A 19042-nucleotide genomic window follows, 5' to 3' on the forward strand; every position below is an offset into this window, starting at 1 on the left:
AGCCAATTCCTATAATTAACATCCTCTTATTTATATCTATATCTATCTATCTTATTAATTCTGCTTCTCTGGAGAACCCTAATACAAGAAGTAATTGATTTTTTACCTCAATTAATACATCTGACATCTGATCTAGCAATAGCCACCTCTTAGGATTCCTCTGCTGCAGGAAAAATACAGAACTCAGAACAAAACTCCTAAAAAGTCCAGAGATCTGACCTGTCCCAGGCTGAGAACATACTTTGATTCACAGTTCAGTACAGATCCCTACAGCACAGCAGCCACGCTACACAAATGCAGAATCTTACCTGCCCACAGACAGGACGGTGACCTTTCCTTGACGCCTCTGGCGGCCTTCTTTGGACTTGTTGGTGGGCTTTATGAAGTGCCATCGCTTGTGCCGACACCGATGACACACATCCTTCTCAATAGCACCGCCCACTGTATGCAGATGGTGGCCACAGACGTGCTTCCCTGGGGTGCCACTTGGTGACAAGGGCCCAGGGCTCAAAGGTGGGCTCCCAGGAGTGCTGGGGGTCCCTGGGCTAAGGTAGAAAGAAAACAAAAAAAGGTAGAACTTATTACTTAAAAGAAACACCAGCTAAGGCAATCTCTCCCCCTGCCACAAAAGTAGATTTGAATCAAAATTTAAAAGTGCCTCTTCCAATTAAGCAAATGAACTTTGTGTACTGGTCTTAGAGAGCAAATAACTCTCATGACTTTGCATGACAGCTCATTTTGATCAGCAGTAATGTGATTTATCACTTAGAGAATGGAATTAACTGGCTGGGAAGCAGTGGCTCCTAAAGATGATGCACCGTTTGTCTTTAAAGTATCAGGTTTCTTTCTAAACAAGTGACTTCCACTCTCCTGCCATCATACTAATTTCTCACACAGAGCCAAGTGCCTGCATAGAGTTTTAAACAAAGAGATGCCCTGAAGAATTGATAAACTTAAATTCCAATCATATTATCCAATGACTTAAGATAGAATATCTGACCAGTTGACTACTGCATCAAAAAAACAAAGCTTTTATCCCTGGCCATTGTGACTTAGTTGCTTGGGGCACTGTCCCATACATCAAAGGTTCACGGGTTCGATTCCCAGTTAGGGCATATACCAAGGTTGCGGGTTCAGTCCCAAGTTGGGGCATGTATGAGAGGCAACCAATCGATGTTTCTCTCAGATCCATCTTTCTCTCTCTCTCTCTCTTAAAAAAAAAAAAAAAAAAAATCACTCTCCTTGGGTGAGGAAAAAGAAAGCTTTTTAGGTCAAGATATCAAAAGTAATATTCAAAAGAAATGCTCGAGTTGATAATAGTAATAATAAAAATAGCTAACATAGTATTCTAAACATTTGATATATGTTAATTTAATTCATCTTTACAGAACCTTAGGAAGTAGGTATCAATTTCCTCATTTTAAAACTTTGAGGCTCTGAGAAGTTTAATAAATTACCCAAGATCACACAGCTAATAAGTAATGGATCTGAGGTCCAAATCTATGAAGTCTAATTCTAAAAACCACGATCTTAATCATTACATAGTACTTCAGAAACAGGGAGATCACCTTGATAATCTGGAAGAAATCCAGCCAGACCATCCAAAATATTAAAAAGCAGAAGTACACAGGCCAGGGATTGGCTACTTTCAAAAGGCACATGTCAAGGCTCTGGTCCACTAGAAAAGGAGGAATTAAAACAGGACAGGGCCAGCCTGACAGAAAACCAGCCCTCGACGTGGTTATAAGTGGGTGTAGGTGGGTATAGGTGAGGCGATAAGTCACAGCAGAGTCTCACACCTAAGACTGTGCCGAGAGCCCCAAAGACACACGGAAGACCATGACTGCACAAACCAGCCTTTATGCTGCTGAAACAGCTCACTTTCACATTAAAAAGAAGTGTAGCCCATGGCTGAAAAGATACTCTCAAATATCACAGATGACCAAGAGCTTCCTGGTGCTCTTTAGGAATGCTCCCTATAGTGTTAAAATACAAACACACAGCAGCAGCTTTCTGGGGCAAAACAATGTTAAATTAACACCACTTAGTACAAGGTTGAATTAAAAAGTTTAACAACATTCATTCAACAAACATTTATCAAGTACCTGCTAGGTATAAAACCCAGTGAAGGCACCACGTGATGCACAAAGATGACAGAGGCAAAGATACCATGCGCTAACCCAGTCCTAACATCAGGTGTCTGCACTCAGAGCTAGAATGTGGAAGAAACCACCACTCATGTTTCTGTGAATGACACCACCAGAGCTTCCTAAGCTGACCTTCCTGTACTGAGTTACCTTGCTAAAGTGAAAAGAGAACTGGCCAGTTTTACAAGCATGTATTAAATATTTAAAATATGCTGGGTGCACCCTGGTTGGTGTGGCTCAGTTGGTTGAGCGTCATCCCGTGCACCGAAAGGTTGTGGGCTCATCCCTGGGTAGGGGCCGTACAGGAGGCAGCCAATCAATGTGTTCCTCTCACGTTGAGGTTTCTCTCTTCCTCCCATCTTCCTCTCTCTCTCTCTCTCGAAATTAATATATCTCTGCTTGAAGAAAAAATATGCTGGGTGCATCACCCACAGAGTAAGCAGAAAAAGGTCCATACTCCTTGCCATGTCACTCAATCCCAACATGCCCTCCTGGCCTTCTCGCTACTGTCCACATTCTCTGGCGACCCTAGACTGAACCTTTCCAGGTGTGTTCCACATTTTTATAATCCAGGGCCTTTTCTCCTGGACTTTCTCTGCCTACAAGCAGCCCCTGCCTCTTGTCTCTGCTTGTTGCATGCCTGACTCAGATAGCACTTCTCTGGAACCTTCTCTGGACTCCTGACAGCCCCACGGAGCCCCTCAAGCACCTGGTTTTTACTTCTACAGTTCATGTGTGCTCCGCCATGAGGGCTCACACACCTCTCCACTCCCCACTGGACTGAGTCCTCCATGGCAAGGATTGGAATACCCAGTTTCAGCACAGTACCCAGCGCACAGCAGGCACTCAATAAATGCTCCTTATTGGAGAAATAAAAAATTATATAGAAATACAGTTCTTTGCCCTGGTTGGTTTGGCTCAGCAGTTAGAGTGTTGGCCCACAGACCAATGAGTGGAGGATTTGATTCCGGTCAAGGGCACACACCTCCCTTGCGGTTTGTCCCAGGCCCTGGCTGGGGTTATGCAGGAGGCAACCAGTCAATGTGTCTCCCTCACATCAATGTTTCTCTCTCTCCCTCTCATCAATGTTTCTCTCTCTCCCTCTCTCCTTCCCACTCCATCTGAACAAAAATGGAAAAATATCCTTGGGTGAGGATTAAAAAGAAGATGAAGAAATACAGTTCTTTAATTAAGAAGGACTAAGATGCTCAACAAACACAACCAAAAACAGAACTTAGCAGATGCCCCCAAACCAGTCCTGTTTTCCATTAATTGTTATTGTTCCTGAAGGTCTTTCAATGCCCGAGATATTTTATATTCCTTATAATAACCCAATGAAGTGGGTGCAGTGGTTCTCTCCATCTTATAGGACATTGACCTTGAGCTCAGAGTGGTCAGTTTACTTCCCCAAGAAGATGCTCAGTAAGTCATGGAGGTGAGACTCAACCCAGGTCCCCGGAACCAAGGCTGCTACTTTCTCCCATCACCATCCTCTACCACAACAGTACTCAACCAGGGTGAGTCTGGCTCCAGGGGACACCAACAATGCGCCAGGACATTTTGGAGGGAGGGGGACACTGGTATCTAGTGAGTGGAGGTCAAGAATGTTGTCAAACACCCCAGTGCACAGGACAGTTCCCCTGCAAGTAATTATCTGGCCCAAATGTCAACAGTGTCAAAGTTGGGAAACCTGTTCTAGCAGACAACTGAGAAAAATGTCCCATACATGGGGGGAGGAGCACTCACCTTTCAGGATCACACAGGCTGTTATCTGCCACCATTGCCTTTAAAACATCTGCGTTTGCTAAGGGGAAAAAAATGTCAAGAATTAAAATAGCATGAGAAAGATAAGTAATCACAGAATTATCACATCAGAAATGCTGTTGGAAAAACACCTAACTGAGTTCCTTCAGTTCACAGGTGAGGCCCTGGGGCCCCTGAGGAGGGAGGGTCTTTCCCAAGGTAACCTCACGACATGGCACCATCTGCCAACAACTTTCACCACATGGGAAATAGGACTGAGTGACAGAAGAAAGCAGGTCCGGTAGAGAGCTGTTCCCTACACATCCTCACAACGTAACAGAGAAGACATGTCTTCCTCCTCTCATACCGAAGGGAATATTTACATGCCCCACTGCATTCAGTAAGTAATGTAATAAAATAGGACTTCGGAGACCTGTATGCTAACGATTCCTCTGTGCCTAAACTCTGGATACCCATGTAGTTTCAAGTTTATCCCACATGTAATTTTCCAGGTGGGCCGTTGGCTTCCTTATGCCTCCTGACCACACAGGACCTTAACTCAGGCCAGATGGCTTAAAATTTCAAGTGCACTCATACATACAAGTTACCTAATACGGACTAAGTTCAGTTACACTCCTAATGTTAATTTTTTAATGCATTTTGTATATGGCTGTCAACAAAAGCAAACTGAACCTAAGCTACAAGCAGACAGGGGTCTTGCACCTCTTCTAGAGTGAGTGGGCCTGCTCCCAGGGATAAAAGATTGAAGAGATGTTCAAGTTTCTCTGGGATATGTAACTGGCAAGGACAAATGTTATTACTGACTCCTAAACTTTCCATTGATTTGTAAAGCACTGTTCTCATGACAACAACATATCCTCTAGAGAAAAAAGAATAAAAAGTCACCATTTATCATGTGAGCTAACACCAACACTTGACATTAAACACCTCAAATGCCTCTCCGACTGGAGGGAAATGAACGCTGGTTCCGACCGCTTCTCACTAACAGTTAAGGGTTTGCACGGTGATTCTTTCTTCTCATCGCTGCCACCCAGGAGCCCCTGCTGGCATCTTCGTCCCAATCGCCTCCCGTGAAATGACAGCACCACAGATACGTCACATCAGAAATGCTGTTCACTATACGTAGATGTGTTTTTTATAAATATTAAGTTTTCTGCCCCCACAATCTAATTTTCACCCCATCACAACCCTTGAAAATGCATGGGTTGTTTTTTAAGAAATATTAACACAATATATTACTCTTTTCTAAAAGAAGCCTTTTATGACTAAGAGGGTGCCCTCACACAAGTTTTGCTCTAAATAAGACTGTTGTCGTGACAAAAAAGTACTGAACTGGCTAGTCAGTGTCTTCTCCCACACAACAAAGAAGACGCCTTGCCCTGAGAGACAAACTCAAGTATATTCTAGTGCTATCACTCAGTTTTCCTTCTGACTAATATTGAAGATTCACAAAAGTAATTCAGATAAAGGGTTTAGAGAATACACAATAATTTGCTAGTTGACATTTATGCTCTGCCATAATTTACCAATCTTCAGAACTAGAAACAGAAAAGAGGGATAAAAACACCAAGAAAAGGTGTAAAGACAAAGACGGCACTAATGGCACTCACAAGAATGAGGTTTTCAAAAACCAAAGGTTTTTTGAAACCTATAGAATGATGATCTCCTTTAGAAACACTGAATTATACAGTGATTCCAGAAGACTGTTAAAATATATTAAAGTCATTACTAAAACTTGTTTTTTATAGACTTGTATTGTTCTTCATGCATTCATATACCTTGTACCCCATCCTTATCATGTACAAATAATTAGTAAACAGCCACTCACTATGAGTGAAGTCTGTAAGCATAAACACAAATTTGTTGCAAATAGCATCCATACCCTGGCTGGGAAGGTTTGGTGTGCGGGATGGACACATACACACACACACACACACATACTCTTGTATCTAGTCTAAGTTCCAGGCTATACCAGGCAGTGAACTTCAATAATCTGCCCCTTGGGAACATTTTTGCTTTCCTGTGATGAGAAAACTTTCGAACATAACACCATCACTAGGACTTACACACGTGCTTTAATCTGATTGCAAAAGTACCATAAAAGAGCAATAATCTAATTAAATTCTATTGAATATATCTCTCCTCCTTGCACAGTAGTCATAACTCCAAAAAGCCCTGAAAGACGGTTTCCCCTACACTTGTCAGCATTCTGCCAAATACACTTCCCTTCATGGGTTTCCAGAGGATAGGAAGGAAAAGAAAACCCGTCAAGAACAGGGGAGATTTTTTCGTGGGCGGTAATTTCCAGGAAATGCGTCTTCTCTTCTTCTCTGCCTTTCTGCCTAGTAACATGCATAGCACAAATGAAATCAGGCAAGAAATAAAAAGCCCTGTTTTCTCTCCCGCCGCTACTCTCTTCAATGTTCTCCCTTACTGTCAAGGCGAATTTCCTTAGCAAGAGCTACTACTGCCATCGGCAAAATAAGGTGTGTGCCAGTCACTGGCTAAAAGCTTGACAGACCTTACCATGTGTGACTCTCCTGACAATCCTAATAGTAGGTAGAATTACCATCCCCATTTTACAAATACAGAGACTGAAGCCTAAAGCTGATAACTGGCTGGTCAGAGCCACACAGGCAATGACAGGCCTGGACACAAACTCTTCGTCACTCTGGTGTTCCTACTCTTCCAGGTTTGTACCCCAAATAGTTCAATAGTTGGCAGGATATTTCCATAACCATCAGAGCAAGTTTCAGAGACCTACAATAGTTTATAAAGGAGTCCTTTTTACCATAATATAAACTGCAGTAAGACTTTCACAAAGAGATCCTTCTGCCTGTGTGAATAGTCAGGGGCACGAGGAGAATAACAGCCATACTCCTCATCGTTACTCTATCAGAAGCTCAGCTATGGAGTCGCAACCACTTTCCAATCTCCATAATGCAAAAGACCCAATGACCTCGCAAACACTCTTCAAGTCAGCTTCACTTAGAAAGAAAACTTAGAGGTAGCACTATAGTTAATCCAAGACTTGAGATTAGGAGGAAAATAATCAGTACTCAGGTCTGCTGAAAAATGCATCCTTCAAGAGATACTTATCTAAACTAACCTGATTTGCAACATACAAGACATGATGTGTTTAAACCATAAACAAGACTGTTACCATGAAATATTACCAGGTGAACTATTACCCACTACAGCCAAATTAAAAATGCAAAGCAGAAGACTAATCATACATCATAATTGCAAATGGTTTAAAATATGTAAATATAGGCAAAGTAAACCCAAATAAACATGGGGAATGGTACTGGATGAACTGTAACTTCATTTTATTCCTTTTTTTTTTTTCAATGTTAAAGGTTATGCCATGGAGTGCTAACAATTAAAAAGAATTAAAGTTAAATTAACACCAACAGGGATGTCTAAATTGATAGTACATTCAGAATCTCTTAATGACAGAGACAAAGGAAATATAAAAATGAATTTCTTCTATAGAGGATTTAGACCTCAAAGGCAAACCGAAAAAGCTCAGTTGAAACTGGTAAGAGACCCCAGTACATAATTAATCTCCCAGCTGCAGTTTGAGAGCAGGCTGGAAGCTAGAGAGGGCCACAGCCAGGACAGGGGTGTCCTGTGAGATCAGATGTCTCCTCGTGGCCAAGGAGGACCAAGGGCTACACAAAGGATCAGAATCCCACCACCACCACCCATTCTCACAGGTCACTGGCCAAATCACAGGCAGAGAGTTGAAGGCATCGACAGAGGAAGAGGGTAAAGAATCAGACAGAAGGGAACAGAAGAGAAAGAATGAAAACAGTGCCTTGGGCATTACCCTGACATACCTACTGGGAATCAATGCGGCTGAAACAGAGGCTACTCTCCAAAAGGACGGGACATAATTAAAAAGAAAAGAACAGATCTATTTGCCCTTGAGTGTGGGAGGTGAGGATGCCTGCTCTGGGACCCATTGCTCCTCAGATGCTGTAACCATGAGAAGGGCCCTGCTGGCATGGTCCTGCCACATACTGGTTGTGTGACTTTGGGCAAGTTTCTCACTCTCTGAGCCTCATCTGAAAGATAGGGTGGAAATAGGGCCTATCTCATAGGGTAGTTCTGAGAATTTAATGCATTAATGTGTCTAGAGTTTTATAAACTATCCAAACTGTGTACTTTTGCCACAGAGTGATAAGAATCTAGGAAAATCCTAGGGCAGGAGGAATAGGGAAACTGAGACAGGACAATTAAAACAAGGCCAAAAGTGTGGGCAATTGGCAGCTGGTCTGCAAATAACAAGCCATTATCTTCTCCAGCCAAGGATACTTAAGAGCAAATGGTTAAAAGCCTCCCTAACAAAAGAATGCAGGAAAAAATGGGGGGAGTCTTTCTCACCCACTAAACAAAGAAATCAGCATTTTAGGAAGGAGGAAAAAAAAAGGGCAGTTTTATTTTTTACTCCCTAAGTAGAAAAGCCAGCAGGCTCAAAGTTTGACAAGATAAAATTGCCAGGTGCTTCTCAAGAATTCTGGGAAGGCCACAACAAAGTAAAAAGGGACCTTGAGAATTAATTAGTACCAAAATATTCAGCAGAGGAATTTTGAAACCTATAGACAGGGGTTATATAACCCCTCCGACCCCCACCCTCGTCACTCTTTAGATTAGCTGAGAGCCCATCTGCTGGGTGCTGGTTGTACAACACCGTGAATATACTTAATTCTGATGAATTATGCACTTTAAAATGGATGTAATTGTAAATTTTACATTATATATATTTCATCATAAATTATTTAAAGCATAAAAAATGACTAGCTACTATTTGAGTGTTTATTGTACTAAACTTTATGTGCGGTCTGTCACACAAAGTGATGAGCTAAGGGTCACTGTTGCCTTCTTTTACTGAGGAGGAACTGAGGTAATGGACTTTCCCCAAAATGAGGTGAGGCCAGGACTGGAAGGTAAGCCATCATCACCTCCAGGGCTGACCCTGCAACCCTCAGACCAACTGATTCTTAGAAAACTCACTTATCTGAAAGGCTCATGGTTGGTCAATGATGGAAACTGAGCTTAGGTAAAAGGTGCTGCTGATAACTTCAGAAAATTGACAGGTGAGTCCATACAAATCCTGACTCTTCCAAGCAGGTTTTTAATAAAAATATATGAATATTGAATTGTCCCAGAACACTAAAACAGCCATACCTTCATTTTTCATGATGTAGTGCACAATTCGCCCAACAGTGTCACTATTTTCATTTATACTGTCATTCAACTCTGAAAGAGAAAGGGGAGGGAACGATGGGTTACAGCTGGTCACCTGCATCAAGTCAATGACACATCCAGTCTTTGAGCCCAAGACCTTACTCGAACAGTCTCCAGAAAACTTAGCCGATCAGTCGTGGTGCTAAGAATCTCGGCTTCCTTCCTTCAGCCCCCAACTGCGTGAAGCGGAGCACACACTGGCTTCCTGGGCCTCACATGTGAAGAGTGTCAAAGTTGTCCATCGGTCTCTTCACAAGTCCAAACACCCACTTACTCTCCAACACACCCATTTTATGCATCAATATCAGTCCATATTACTATTATTTCTCTCTCAATATTTTGTTAAAAAACCCTTAGGGGAAATGGAAGAAAGCTAATTGAAAAAAAAAAAAAACATTCTTCTTGGATTATTTTAATTGCAGATGAACTATACAGATGCAGGGTTTTAATTTCTTTTTTAAATTGGGTAATATAATACTCATCCATGTTTATAAAACTCATTTCTTTCAAATACCCTTCCAAATTATCTAAATTTTGGCCATGGTCATTTGCCCACAAACTCAGTTTACTTTGGGAGACTCTATATGGGATAGTCTTTGGAAAAAAAGAAAATAAAACCTCTTCTCTGAAACCAGTCCATATAATTTGTTTCAATAAAACAAGAAGGAAGAGGGAGGACTGAAACACTCCATCCTCGTTCAGAGATGATGAATCAAGGTGTGTGATGTTCTACCCTCGTATCTAGAAAACTGTCTTCTCCATCACAGACGGCTTCCTCCTCCACGAATATGTGTTTCATTGGACAGTGCAAATGCTGAGCCAACCTACCGAGCATCTAGGAAGGAGAGGAAGGGGAGGCTCTGCTTTCTGTTGACAAACACCCAGCTTTGGTTTGCTCATAAGCCTGCACATGACTCATCCTGCCACCGTGTTCTTTCTCTGCCTCAAAGGTCAGTGGGGGTGGGAAAAACCAACAGGCCAGCAAGCTGGCAAGGAACGAGGAAGCTCCCCCCACTCCACCCTTGGGCTGGCTTGAAGGGTGACCTACTTACTCCAAATGTCACCTTCTGCAAAAACTGCCCTTTGAAAGCTGAAAGAAAGGGATATGGAGAATTGTCTACAGTTTCCCAAGAGTCAAGTCGGAAAATTCCCCTAAAAGATGGTTAGAAAGAACATCTGTGGAGAAAACAGAATTTCTTAGGTGTTTCTAAATACTACCCAACAACTCCGTGTTGAGAGGAAAAGGTGAGCCACCCTAAAGGTAATACTAAGGCACCATTTTGGCCATTCTTATACTGCACTATTCACACAATCATTAATTTAAACAACATAAACTCTAACCTCGTAGATTCAAGGCAGAACTCCCCTACCAAAAGCAATACCCCTATAATGGTGAGGTCTATTGAGTTTTCCCATCATTTTAATTAGACTATAATTCCAAAAATAGTAGTAAGAATTAATATTTACTGAGTGGTCATTTGTGTCACACACCACATCATCTTCTCTCGAAATTTCACAATAATCCTACGAGGCAGAGATTACTATGCTCATATAAATGAAATAAAAATTTTAATTAATTTAATTAAATTGGCATTAAATTAATTAAAATTAAATTTCAGTTATATTAATACATAGCAGAGATTCAAAGCATATGAAACTTGCCAAAGGCCACAAGGCAAGTAAGAGTAATTCTGGTAGGAATTTAGCAAGTGAAAGTCAGGTTTCAAACACTAGGTGTGGTTACTGACATCTACCCTGACTCTCAGCACACATCTGCAGTTAACACGGATCACCTTGCCTCACAGGGATGAAATATAGAGAGGACTGGTTTCATATTTGAAAAGTGTCCCCACCCACACTCTCATGAAAATAATCCAGATTACTCACCTATCTTTTCAACCTTTTCCTCTTCCACATCTTGCTCGGCTTCCGTTGTACAACGATAGCCTTTCTTCTTAAGCAGGTGGCAGATGAGGACGCCAAAGAGACCCATGATGAAGAACACGGGGACAAGCGCATACGCAATATACTCTGGGTGTCCACTCCCAGTATTGTCAGTGGGCGATGGTGTCGTCTCTGTTCTGGAGTGCAGTGTGTGGCTGCCACCATTGTCTGCGGGAAGACATGTATGGCTGCGTTAGATGTCTGCAGAGAGCAAGGAAAACCCGACGGCCTTGGCAAGTGCTCTCATTAAACCCAGCTCTGTTCCCAAAGCCACAAGCCATGCAGACTCTGGTGGGTCTGGCAGTTTAGACAACAAGGTGAGGGCCCAGGTTTGGGCTAACATAGTGCCATCCTGTCCCTGCTACTCATAAACTGGGTCCCACCCTGGATAATTCCTTTTAAAACCTCTCTAAGTCATCTTCTGCTTCTTCATCTGTAAGAGTACCTACACAGCATGGAATAAAAGTAAAGTTAGTGAAGTGTCCAGCACAGAGCAAACACATAGTCATTGGGTGGTATTATCAGCACAGACTCAGAAGTGACATTGAACAATGACAGAAACAATGCCTCCACTTCACTGAGAAATGGACACACTAAGAATACCTACCCACCCGGCTAGGGTTGTTTCAAGGCACTTGTGAAATATCACTGGGAAAAAAGAACAAAGACCCTTGTCTCAGGAAGCTTCCGAGGAGGATTTAGCAAACTGACAAGTAGACTATGAAAAGGGGGAAATCCAGGATGGCATTAAGATTTTGGCCAGGGGTGCAAACATAAAAATGAAGGCATATGCGTTGGTTTATTTATTCACTGATCCAAATTAACATTGATGGCATGCCCATTATGTGAAAAGCTCCCTGCTGGGAGCTGGCTATAGAGAGTGATAAATAACATAGTTTGGCCAGTGCCATCTTGGAGCTTGTAGGGTAGGGTTGGAAACAGCCACTAAACATGTCACAGGTGGGCAGATCATGACAGATTGGGAGAAATGCCATGGAAGATAGGCATGGGGCACCAGGAGAAAAAAATGCCAGTGGGGCCCTATTTTATGACTTCAAAAATAGGGTAGCTAGGAAGAGGTCAACTTTTGGAGAAAAGAAGAAATCTGCTTTTAGACATGTCAAGGTATCACATGGACTTACACCAGAGGCAGTTGCATATCTGGAGGGCCAATGGATGGATGCCAGGTAGGCTCCTACACAGGAAAGTAAGTAACCTTAGTAAGATATAGCCGATTAAGGTAACAGAGAAAGAACCAACTGTGTAGAAAATCAGCAAAGTACCAGTTCATGGACACAAAATGCAGAGAGAATTCTCAAACAAAGGAGGGGGTCAGATAGGATGAGGACTAAAGAAAAATGTAGGCTTTGATGAAAATGAAGTCTCATCATCTGGAATACTCAGATTATGAAGTGATAAAATGAGGTTTTCTACATCAAAAAGATTCATACATGTTGCCTAAGAAACCCAGACATTGGAAAGCTAAGATACATTTAATTTCAAGCTCTCTCAAGAGTATTTTAGTGGGCAAAAAAAATTTTATTGTAATAATTACATGGGGGACAAATAGCTGATGTGAAATGACATTTCATCACTGCAGCAAACAGTGTAAACAGGAGCCTGATCTGCAAAGCAGGGGGCTTAGAACAAAGGGCTACCTCTCTCTCTCACAGAAATAGCCATTATCTTTGAACTTGAACATGAAAGAAAATTGCTGGTTTCTTGGGTTTCTAAGAGACTGCATTCATTATGAGATAACCTCTAGAAGTTCAGATAACCTATATATTTTTTTAACCTGTATTTTTTTCTGATTTCTCTTCCAAGAATCAAAAGAATGAATGAATGAATGAATGAATGAATGAATGAATGAATGCGCATACTAAACATATAGAAATATATCACCTAAACTAGGATTTGGCTCATGCCTTACTTTCAGTAAAAACCAGAAACATTTCTTTAACTCCTTTTATAATTCTAAATAAGTTTTATTTATTGATTCCTTTTTACTAACACATTTTCCATACACTAGGAGTTGGTGCAGCAGGCAGCATGCTAAGACTGAGAGGGTTTTACTCAGAATCATACTCTGTTTCAATCTGGGAGTGATAACAAATTCTCTTTGGGGAGCAGTAGGAAACAGGGGTGAAAGCAGAGGGGCTGAGAATTGGAGCCAAACAGCTCTTCCTGAATCAGGTGGAGAAGAATGTTGTCCTCACCATTAATCTGACATCCAGCAAACCCTTGCAAATACTACATATTTACGGTGTTTGTCACTTACAAACATGTATCAGTAATAATGTCATAATTATTCTACCATGAAAAAAACTGGAAAAGATATAAATCTAAATAAGTGCAACATGAATTAGGGAGAGATGCAATATACACACTGAGGTTAAAAGGTCAAGACTGCTTGGCATAAATATCAGCTTGGCCACTTTTAAGTTTGTCACCTTGGGCAAGTTATTTAAATGCTCTGTGTTCAGTTTGCTTATCTGTAAAAAGGTGTCAAAATGACTGTACCTTTCTATGATGATTTTAAAACATGGCCCCAAACAATTAGATATAGCTCCCATGGAGAGGTAAGGTCTACACCTCCTCCCCTTGAATACACACTCTGTGCTTTGCCTGACAATTAGAGCATGTTGGAAGTGATGCTTTGTCAGCTTCCACTTCCTGTCTCTTTGGTGCATTTAATTTTGGAACCCAGACACCATGCTGTTAGGAAGCTCATGCTGCCCTGAGGAGATAAACCAGTAACAGTAATCAATTTGCCAATCATGTAACTGAGCCATCTTAGAAGTAGATCCTATAGCCCCAGTTGATGCTCCATGGAGCAAAAATGAGGTATGTCTGATGAACAAATTGTAGATTCCCAAACAAAATAAATGATTGTTGTTTTAAGCCACGAAGCTTGAAGGTAATTTGTTCTACAGCACTAGTAACTGAAAGACTACCTCATGGAGTCACTATGAGGATTAAATATATTAAGCATGTAGCCGGGCCAGTGTGGCTCAGTGGTTGAGTGTCGACCCATGCACCAAAGAGGTCACCAGTTCGATCCCCTATCAGGCCACATGCCCAGGCTGTGGGCCCAATCTCCAGTAGGGGGCATGCAGGAGGTGGCCAATTGATATTCTCTTTCACTGATATTTCTATTTTTCTCTCTCCTTTCCTCTCTTTAAAAATCAATGAAGAAAAAATATTTCTTTAAAATAATGTTAAGCGTGTAGAATAGTGTCTAGAAAAAGGTAAAGCACTATAAAAATGTTTAGTCATCACCTTCATAGAATAGCACTATCCAATATGGTAACCACCAGCCACAAATAGCTATTTAAATTAAAGTCCATTAAAATTGGATGAAATTAAAAATTCAGTTCTTTGGTTGCACTATCCACATTTCAAGTGTTCAATAGTCACATGTGGCTAATTAGCTACCATATTAGGTCAGATAAGAAATATTTTCATCATCCCAAAAATTCCATTAGACAGCCTTTTATAGATTATATAAAGAATGACTAGCCCTGGCTGGTTTGGTTCAGCAGTTAGAGCATCGGCCCACGGACTGGAGAGTCCTGGGTTCAGTTCCAGCTAAGGGCACGTACCTCAGCTGCAGTTTGTCCCCGGCCCTGGTTGGGGTCGTGTGGGTGGCAACCAGTCGATGTGTCTCTCTCATGTCAATGTTTCTCTCTCTTTCTTCCTCCCTCTCTCCCTCACGCTCTATCTGAACATAAATGCAAAAATGCCCTCGGGTGAGCATAAAAAAAAAGAATGACTAAGCACTGAGACATAGAAGTAGGGTACAGACTGACAAACCTCAGAAGAGGGGGACAGGGGTGAAGAAAGGGAAGAGATAAACCACAGAACTTATATGCATGTATGTGTAACCATGGACATAGACAACAATGCTTGGGGGGATAGGGAGGAGGATGTCAATGAGGGGAAAAGAAGAAACATCTGTACCAAAAAAAAAATTAAATTAAATTTTTTAAAAAGCATGACTAAGCAAAATGTTGACTGAAGACTCGACTGTAATCTACCTTAGCAATTCAATGAAGAAAAATTTAAATTACAAGTAGCTATTCATAAATAATGCCTAAATCATTTGTTAATTAGGCAAGTTTAGCTTTCCTCCAATGTATATTAATACTTTACTTAAAGACACTGTATCCATCTTTTTGCTTCATCCCCAGCTGAATCATATCTGAATCATGAACAAACTATTTATTTGAGTCCAAATGAATAGCAAAGGTTATTGCAGTGTTAGTTATAAAAGTCAAATATTAGCAGCACCTGCATGTTTGACAATGGGATAATAAGAAAACATCTAAGTCAATCATGGTCTACCATTTCATAAAATAAAATGCACCACTTAAAACTATGAAAAGGACTTCTGGTCAAGATGGCAGCATAGGTTAATGGGTATCGCGTCCTCCCACAACCACATCGAAGTTACAACCAAACTACAGAAAACCATCACTCAAAACCGCCTGAAATCAAGCTGACTGGAAGTCCTACAACTACGAAATTAAAGCAGCAGCCACATCCAGACTGGTAGGAGGGACGGAGGCGGACGGGCTGGCCCCACACCCACATGTGGCGGATAAAAATCAGGACACCTCGGCTGGGAAGGTCCTTCCTGAGGACTGAGGGGTCCCCGTCCCACACCAGGTGCCCCGCTCAGGGTTCTAGTGTCAGAAAGAGAATCCCCATAACTTCTGGCTGGAAAAACCAGCAGGAACTGAGGCTCAGGGAGGCTGAGGCGACAGAAGCCCCAGGCAGCTCCTCTTAAAGGGCCCGCGCACGGACTTATCGGACTCACTCCCTCTAAGCTTGGAGGGGAGGCAGCTCGAGGGGCGCCAGAGACATACAGGGAAGAACTGAGCTGTTTGGCATTGGAGCGAGGGCTGGAGAGGGGGCTTTCTCTGGGACAGATGTGTAGTCAGAGGCCTTTGTTCCTTTGGTGAACCCTTCCCTGGGGCGGCAGACAGCCACGATATCTAGGACTCCAGCAACATGGCTCACACTGGTAGCCCCGCCCTGCTGATTCCCTGAGGCCCCGCCCCACCCAACTTTCAGGCCTACCCAAGCTGTTGCCAGTTGCTTTATCATAGGATTGGCCTGTCTTGGATCCTGCTTCAGGTTTTTCCTAAATTCTTTCAAACAAGCAGCATCTGGTCTCAGCGAGCCCCATACTTCTCGTTAAGTAATACATAGAAACAAACACAGGGAGACAGCCAAAATGAGGAGACAAAGAAACAGGTCCCAAATGAAAAAACAGAAAAAATCTCCAGGAAAAGAACTAAGCGAAATGGAGATAAGCAACCTAACAGATGCTGAGTTCAAAATACTGCTTATAAGGATGCTCAATGAACTTAGTGAGAACCTCAGCAAACTTAGTGAGGGCCTCAAGAGCATAAAAAAGGACCAGTCAGAAATGAAGGAGGCACTAAATGAAATAAAGAATAATTTACACAGATTCAATAGTAGAGTAGGTAAAGCCAAGAAGCAAACCATCGATTTGGAATATAAGGAAGCAAAAAACACCCAATCAGAACAGCAAAAAGAAAAAAGAATCCAAAAAAATGAGGATAGTGTAAGGAGACTCTGGGACAACTTCAAGCATGCCAACATCCGCATCTTGGGGGTACCAGAAGGAGAAGAGAGAGAACAAGAAATTGAAAACCTATTTGAAACAATAATAGCAGAAAAATTCCCTAACTTGGTGAAGGAAACAGACATACAAGTCCAGGAAGCACAGAGAGTCCCAAACAAGACGAACCCCAAGAGGCCCACACCAAGACACATCATCATCAAAATGCAAAAGGTTCAAGACAAAGAAAGCAGCAAGAGAAAAGCAGTTCGTTACCTACAAGGGAGTTCCCATAAGACTGTCAGCTGATTTCTCAAAAGAAACTTTGCAGGCCAGAAGGGAGTGGCAAGAAATATTCAGAGTGATGAAAAGCAAGAACCTACAACCAAGATTACTCTATCCTGCAAAGCTGTCAGTTAGAATCAATGGCCATATAAAGAGTTTCCCAGACAAGAAAAGTTAAAGGAGTTCATCACCACCAAACCATTATTATATGAAAAAGATAAAATATATGAACAAACAAAATGGCAATGAATACATATCTATCAACAATTGAATCTACAAACAAAATGAACAGGCAGAACAGAAACATTCTCATAGATACAGAGAACATTTTGTTGGTTGCCAGATGGGAGGTGGGTTGGGGGAATGGGTGGAAAAGGTGAGGGATTAAGAAGAACAAACTGGTTGCTAGACTGACAAACCTAGCAAAGACTTCAAAGAGAAGGGGGTTTGGGGATGGGAAGAAATAAGCCAAAGAACTTATATGCATAACCAATGGACATAGACAACAGTGTGGGGAAAGGCAGGAGGGGGGCAGGAGTGGGGAGGAGGGGGTCAATGGGGGAAAAATGAGGAACATCTGTAATACATTCAACAATAAAGATAAAAAGAAAAAAGAAAACTATGAAGAAATTGTGAAAATATGGAAAAACACTTATGATCTAACGTTGAATTTTATAAGTTAGATTCAAAATCTTACATAAAGTATAACCCAACTAGTAAAAAAAAAAAAAAGCATAAAGGTATAAAACATACAAAGAAATGCCCAAATTATTAAGTGATTCTGAGTAATAGAATAATTTTCCATTTTATTTGTATACTTTTCTAAAACGTGTAGCTACATACTACTTTTGTACCAAGATGGTCGGCATTTAAAATTTTTTTTAAAAAAAGATATAGAGCAGAGGTTGACAGCTATCTGGGAATCACAGACCTCTTTGTAAACCTGTTTGATATTATGGCTCCTATTCCAAAATGTTGCCTCCAATTTTGCCTGAATCCTCATTAATTAATACAAGGCCAAGTGACATAACAAAGATTATGCCCACATTTCTGCTTGAGCAACATGGTGGACATTGGTTCCATTCACTGAGACTAAAAATATCTAGGAGGGAAAAAGAGTTTGCTCGGTGTTACAGGTTGAATTTTGCCCCCCTCCAAATTTATATGCTGAAGTTCAAACCCCAAGTATCCTAGAATGTGACCTCATTAGGAGATAAGATCTTTACAATGGTAATCAAGTTAAAATTAGGTTATTACACTGAACCCTAATTCCATAAGTCTGGTGTCCTTATAAAAAGGAAAAATATGTAGACAGACATTCACACAGGGAAAGCACCATGTGAACATAAAAGGCAGAAATCGGGATGATGGCTCTACAAGCCAAAATATGCCAAAGATTGCCAGCAAACCACCAGGAGCTCAGAGTGGCATGAAACAGATCCCTCCTCACAGCCCTCAGAAGGAAACAACTCTGCCAACCTTGATCTTGGATTTCTAGCCTCCCGAACTGAGACAATACATTTCTCTATTTTAAGCCACCCACTTTGTGGTACTTTGTTACAGCTCCAGCAAACTAATATACTTGGCGTGGAGAAGACAGTATCACGAGTTCAGTTTTGAGCATGTTGAGATAGAGATAAACAGGGGGACATTCAGATGGAAATATCTATTGAGCAACTGGATCTATTCCATGAGGAAGCAGAGGAAAAGAACCCAGAGTGCCACCCTAAGACACAAAGGAAGGAGTTTCCAGAAGGAATGAGCGGTCAGCTAGGTCAAACGCTGCAAGAGAGAACAACTAAAATAGAAAGGAGATGTAAAATGGTGTAGCTGCTATGGAAAAAAGTATAAAGGTTCCTCAAAAATTAAAAATAGAACTACCATATGATCTAACAGTCCCATGTCTGGGTATTTATCCAAAAGAACTGAAATCAGGATCTTGAAGAAATATCTGCACGCCCATGTTCACTGCAGCATTATGCACAATAGCAAAACTATGGAAACACTCTAAATGTTCATCGGTGAATAAACGGTCAAAGAAAATGTGGTGTATACATAC

At 41.4% G+C, this 19042-nt stretch overlaps 1 protein-coding gene across 3 annotated transcripts in view; it reads right to left on the reverse strand.

Annotated features, from left to right (window-relative positions):
- The window catches only part of RELL1 (RELT like 1), a 67465-nt gene that overhangs the window by 19999 nt on the left and 28424 nt on the right, over positions 1-19042 (reverse strand). For 2 of the 3 annotated variants that reach the window (XM_036260560.1, XM_036260549.1), the window contains exons 2-5: positions 11052-11276; positions 9105-9176; positions 3894-3951; positions 309-545 (exon numbers count right to left, since the gene is read on the reverse strand). In XM_036260560.1, the coding sequence (XP_036116453.1) occupies positions 309-545; positions 3894-3951; positions 9105-9176; positions 11052-11276 (592 nt within the window). Of the gene's footprint in view, positions 1-308; positions 546-3893; positions 3952-9104; positions 9177-11051; positions 11277-12250; positions 12304-19042 lie in introns of all 3 variants that reach the window. The other variant, XM_036260539.1, reaches the window with a different exon arrangement.

The sequence above is a fragment of the Molossus molossus genome, unplaced genomic scaffold (genome assembly GCF_014108415.1).
Source record: "Molossus molossus isolate mMolMol1 unplaced genomic scaffold, mMolMol1.p scaffold_m16_p_1, whole genome shotgun sequence".
NCBI lineage: Eukaryota > Metazoa > Chordata > Mammalia > Chiroptera > Molossidae > Molossus > Molossus molossus.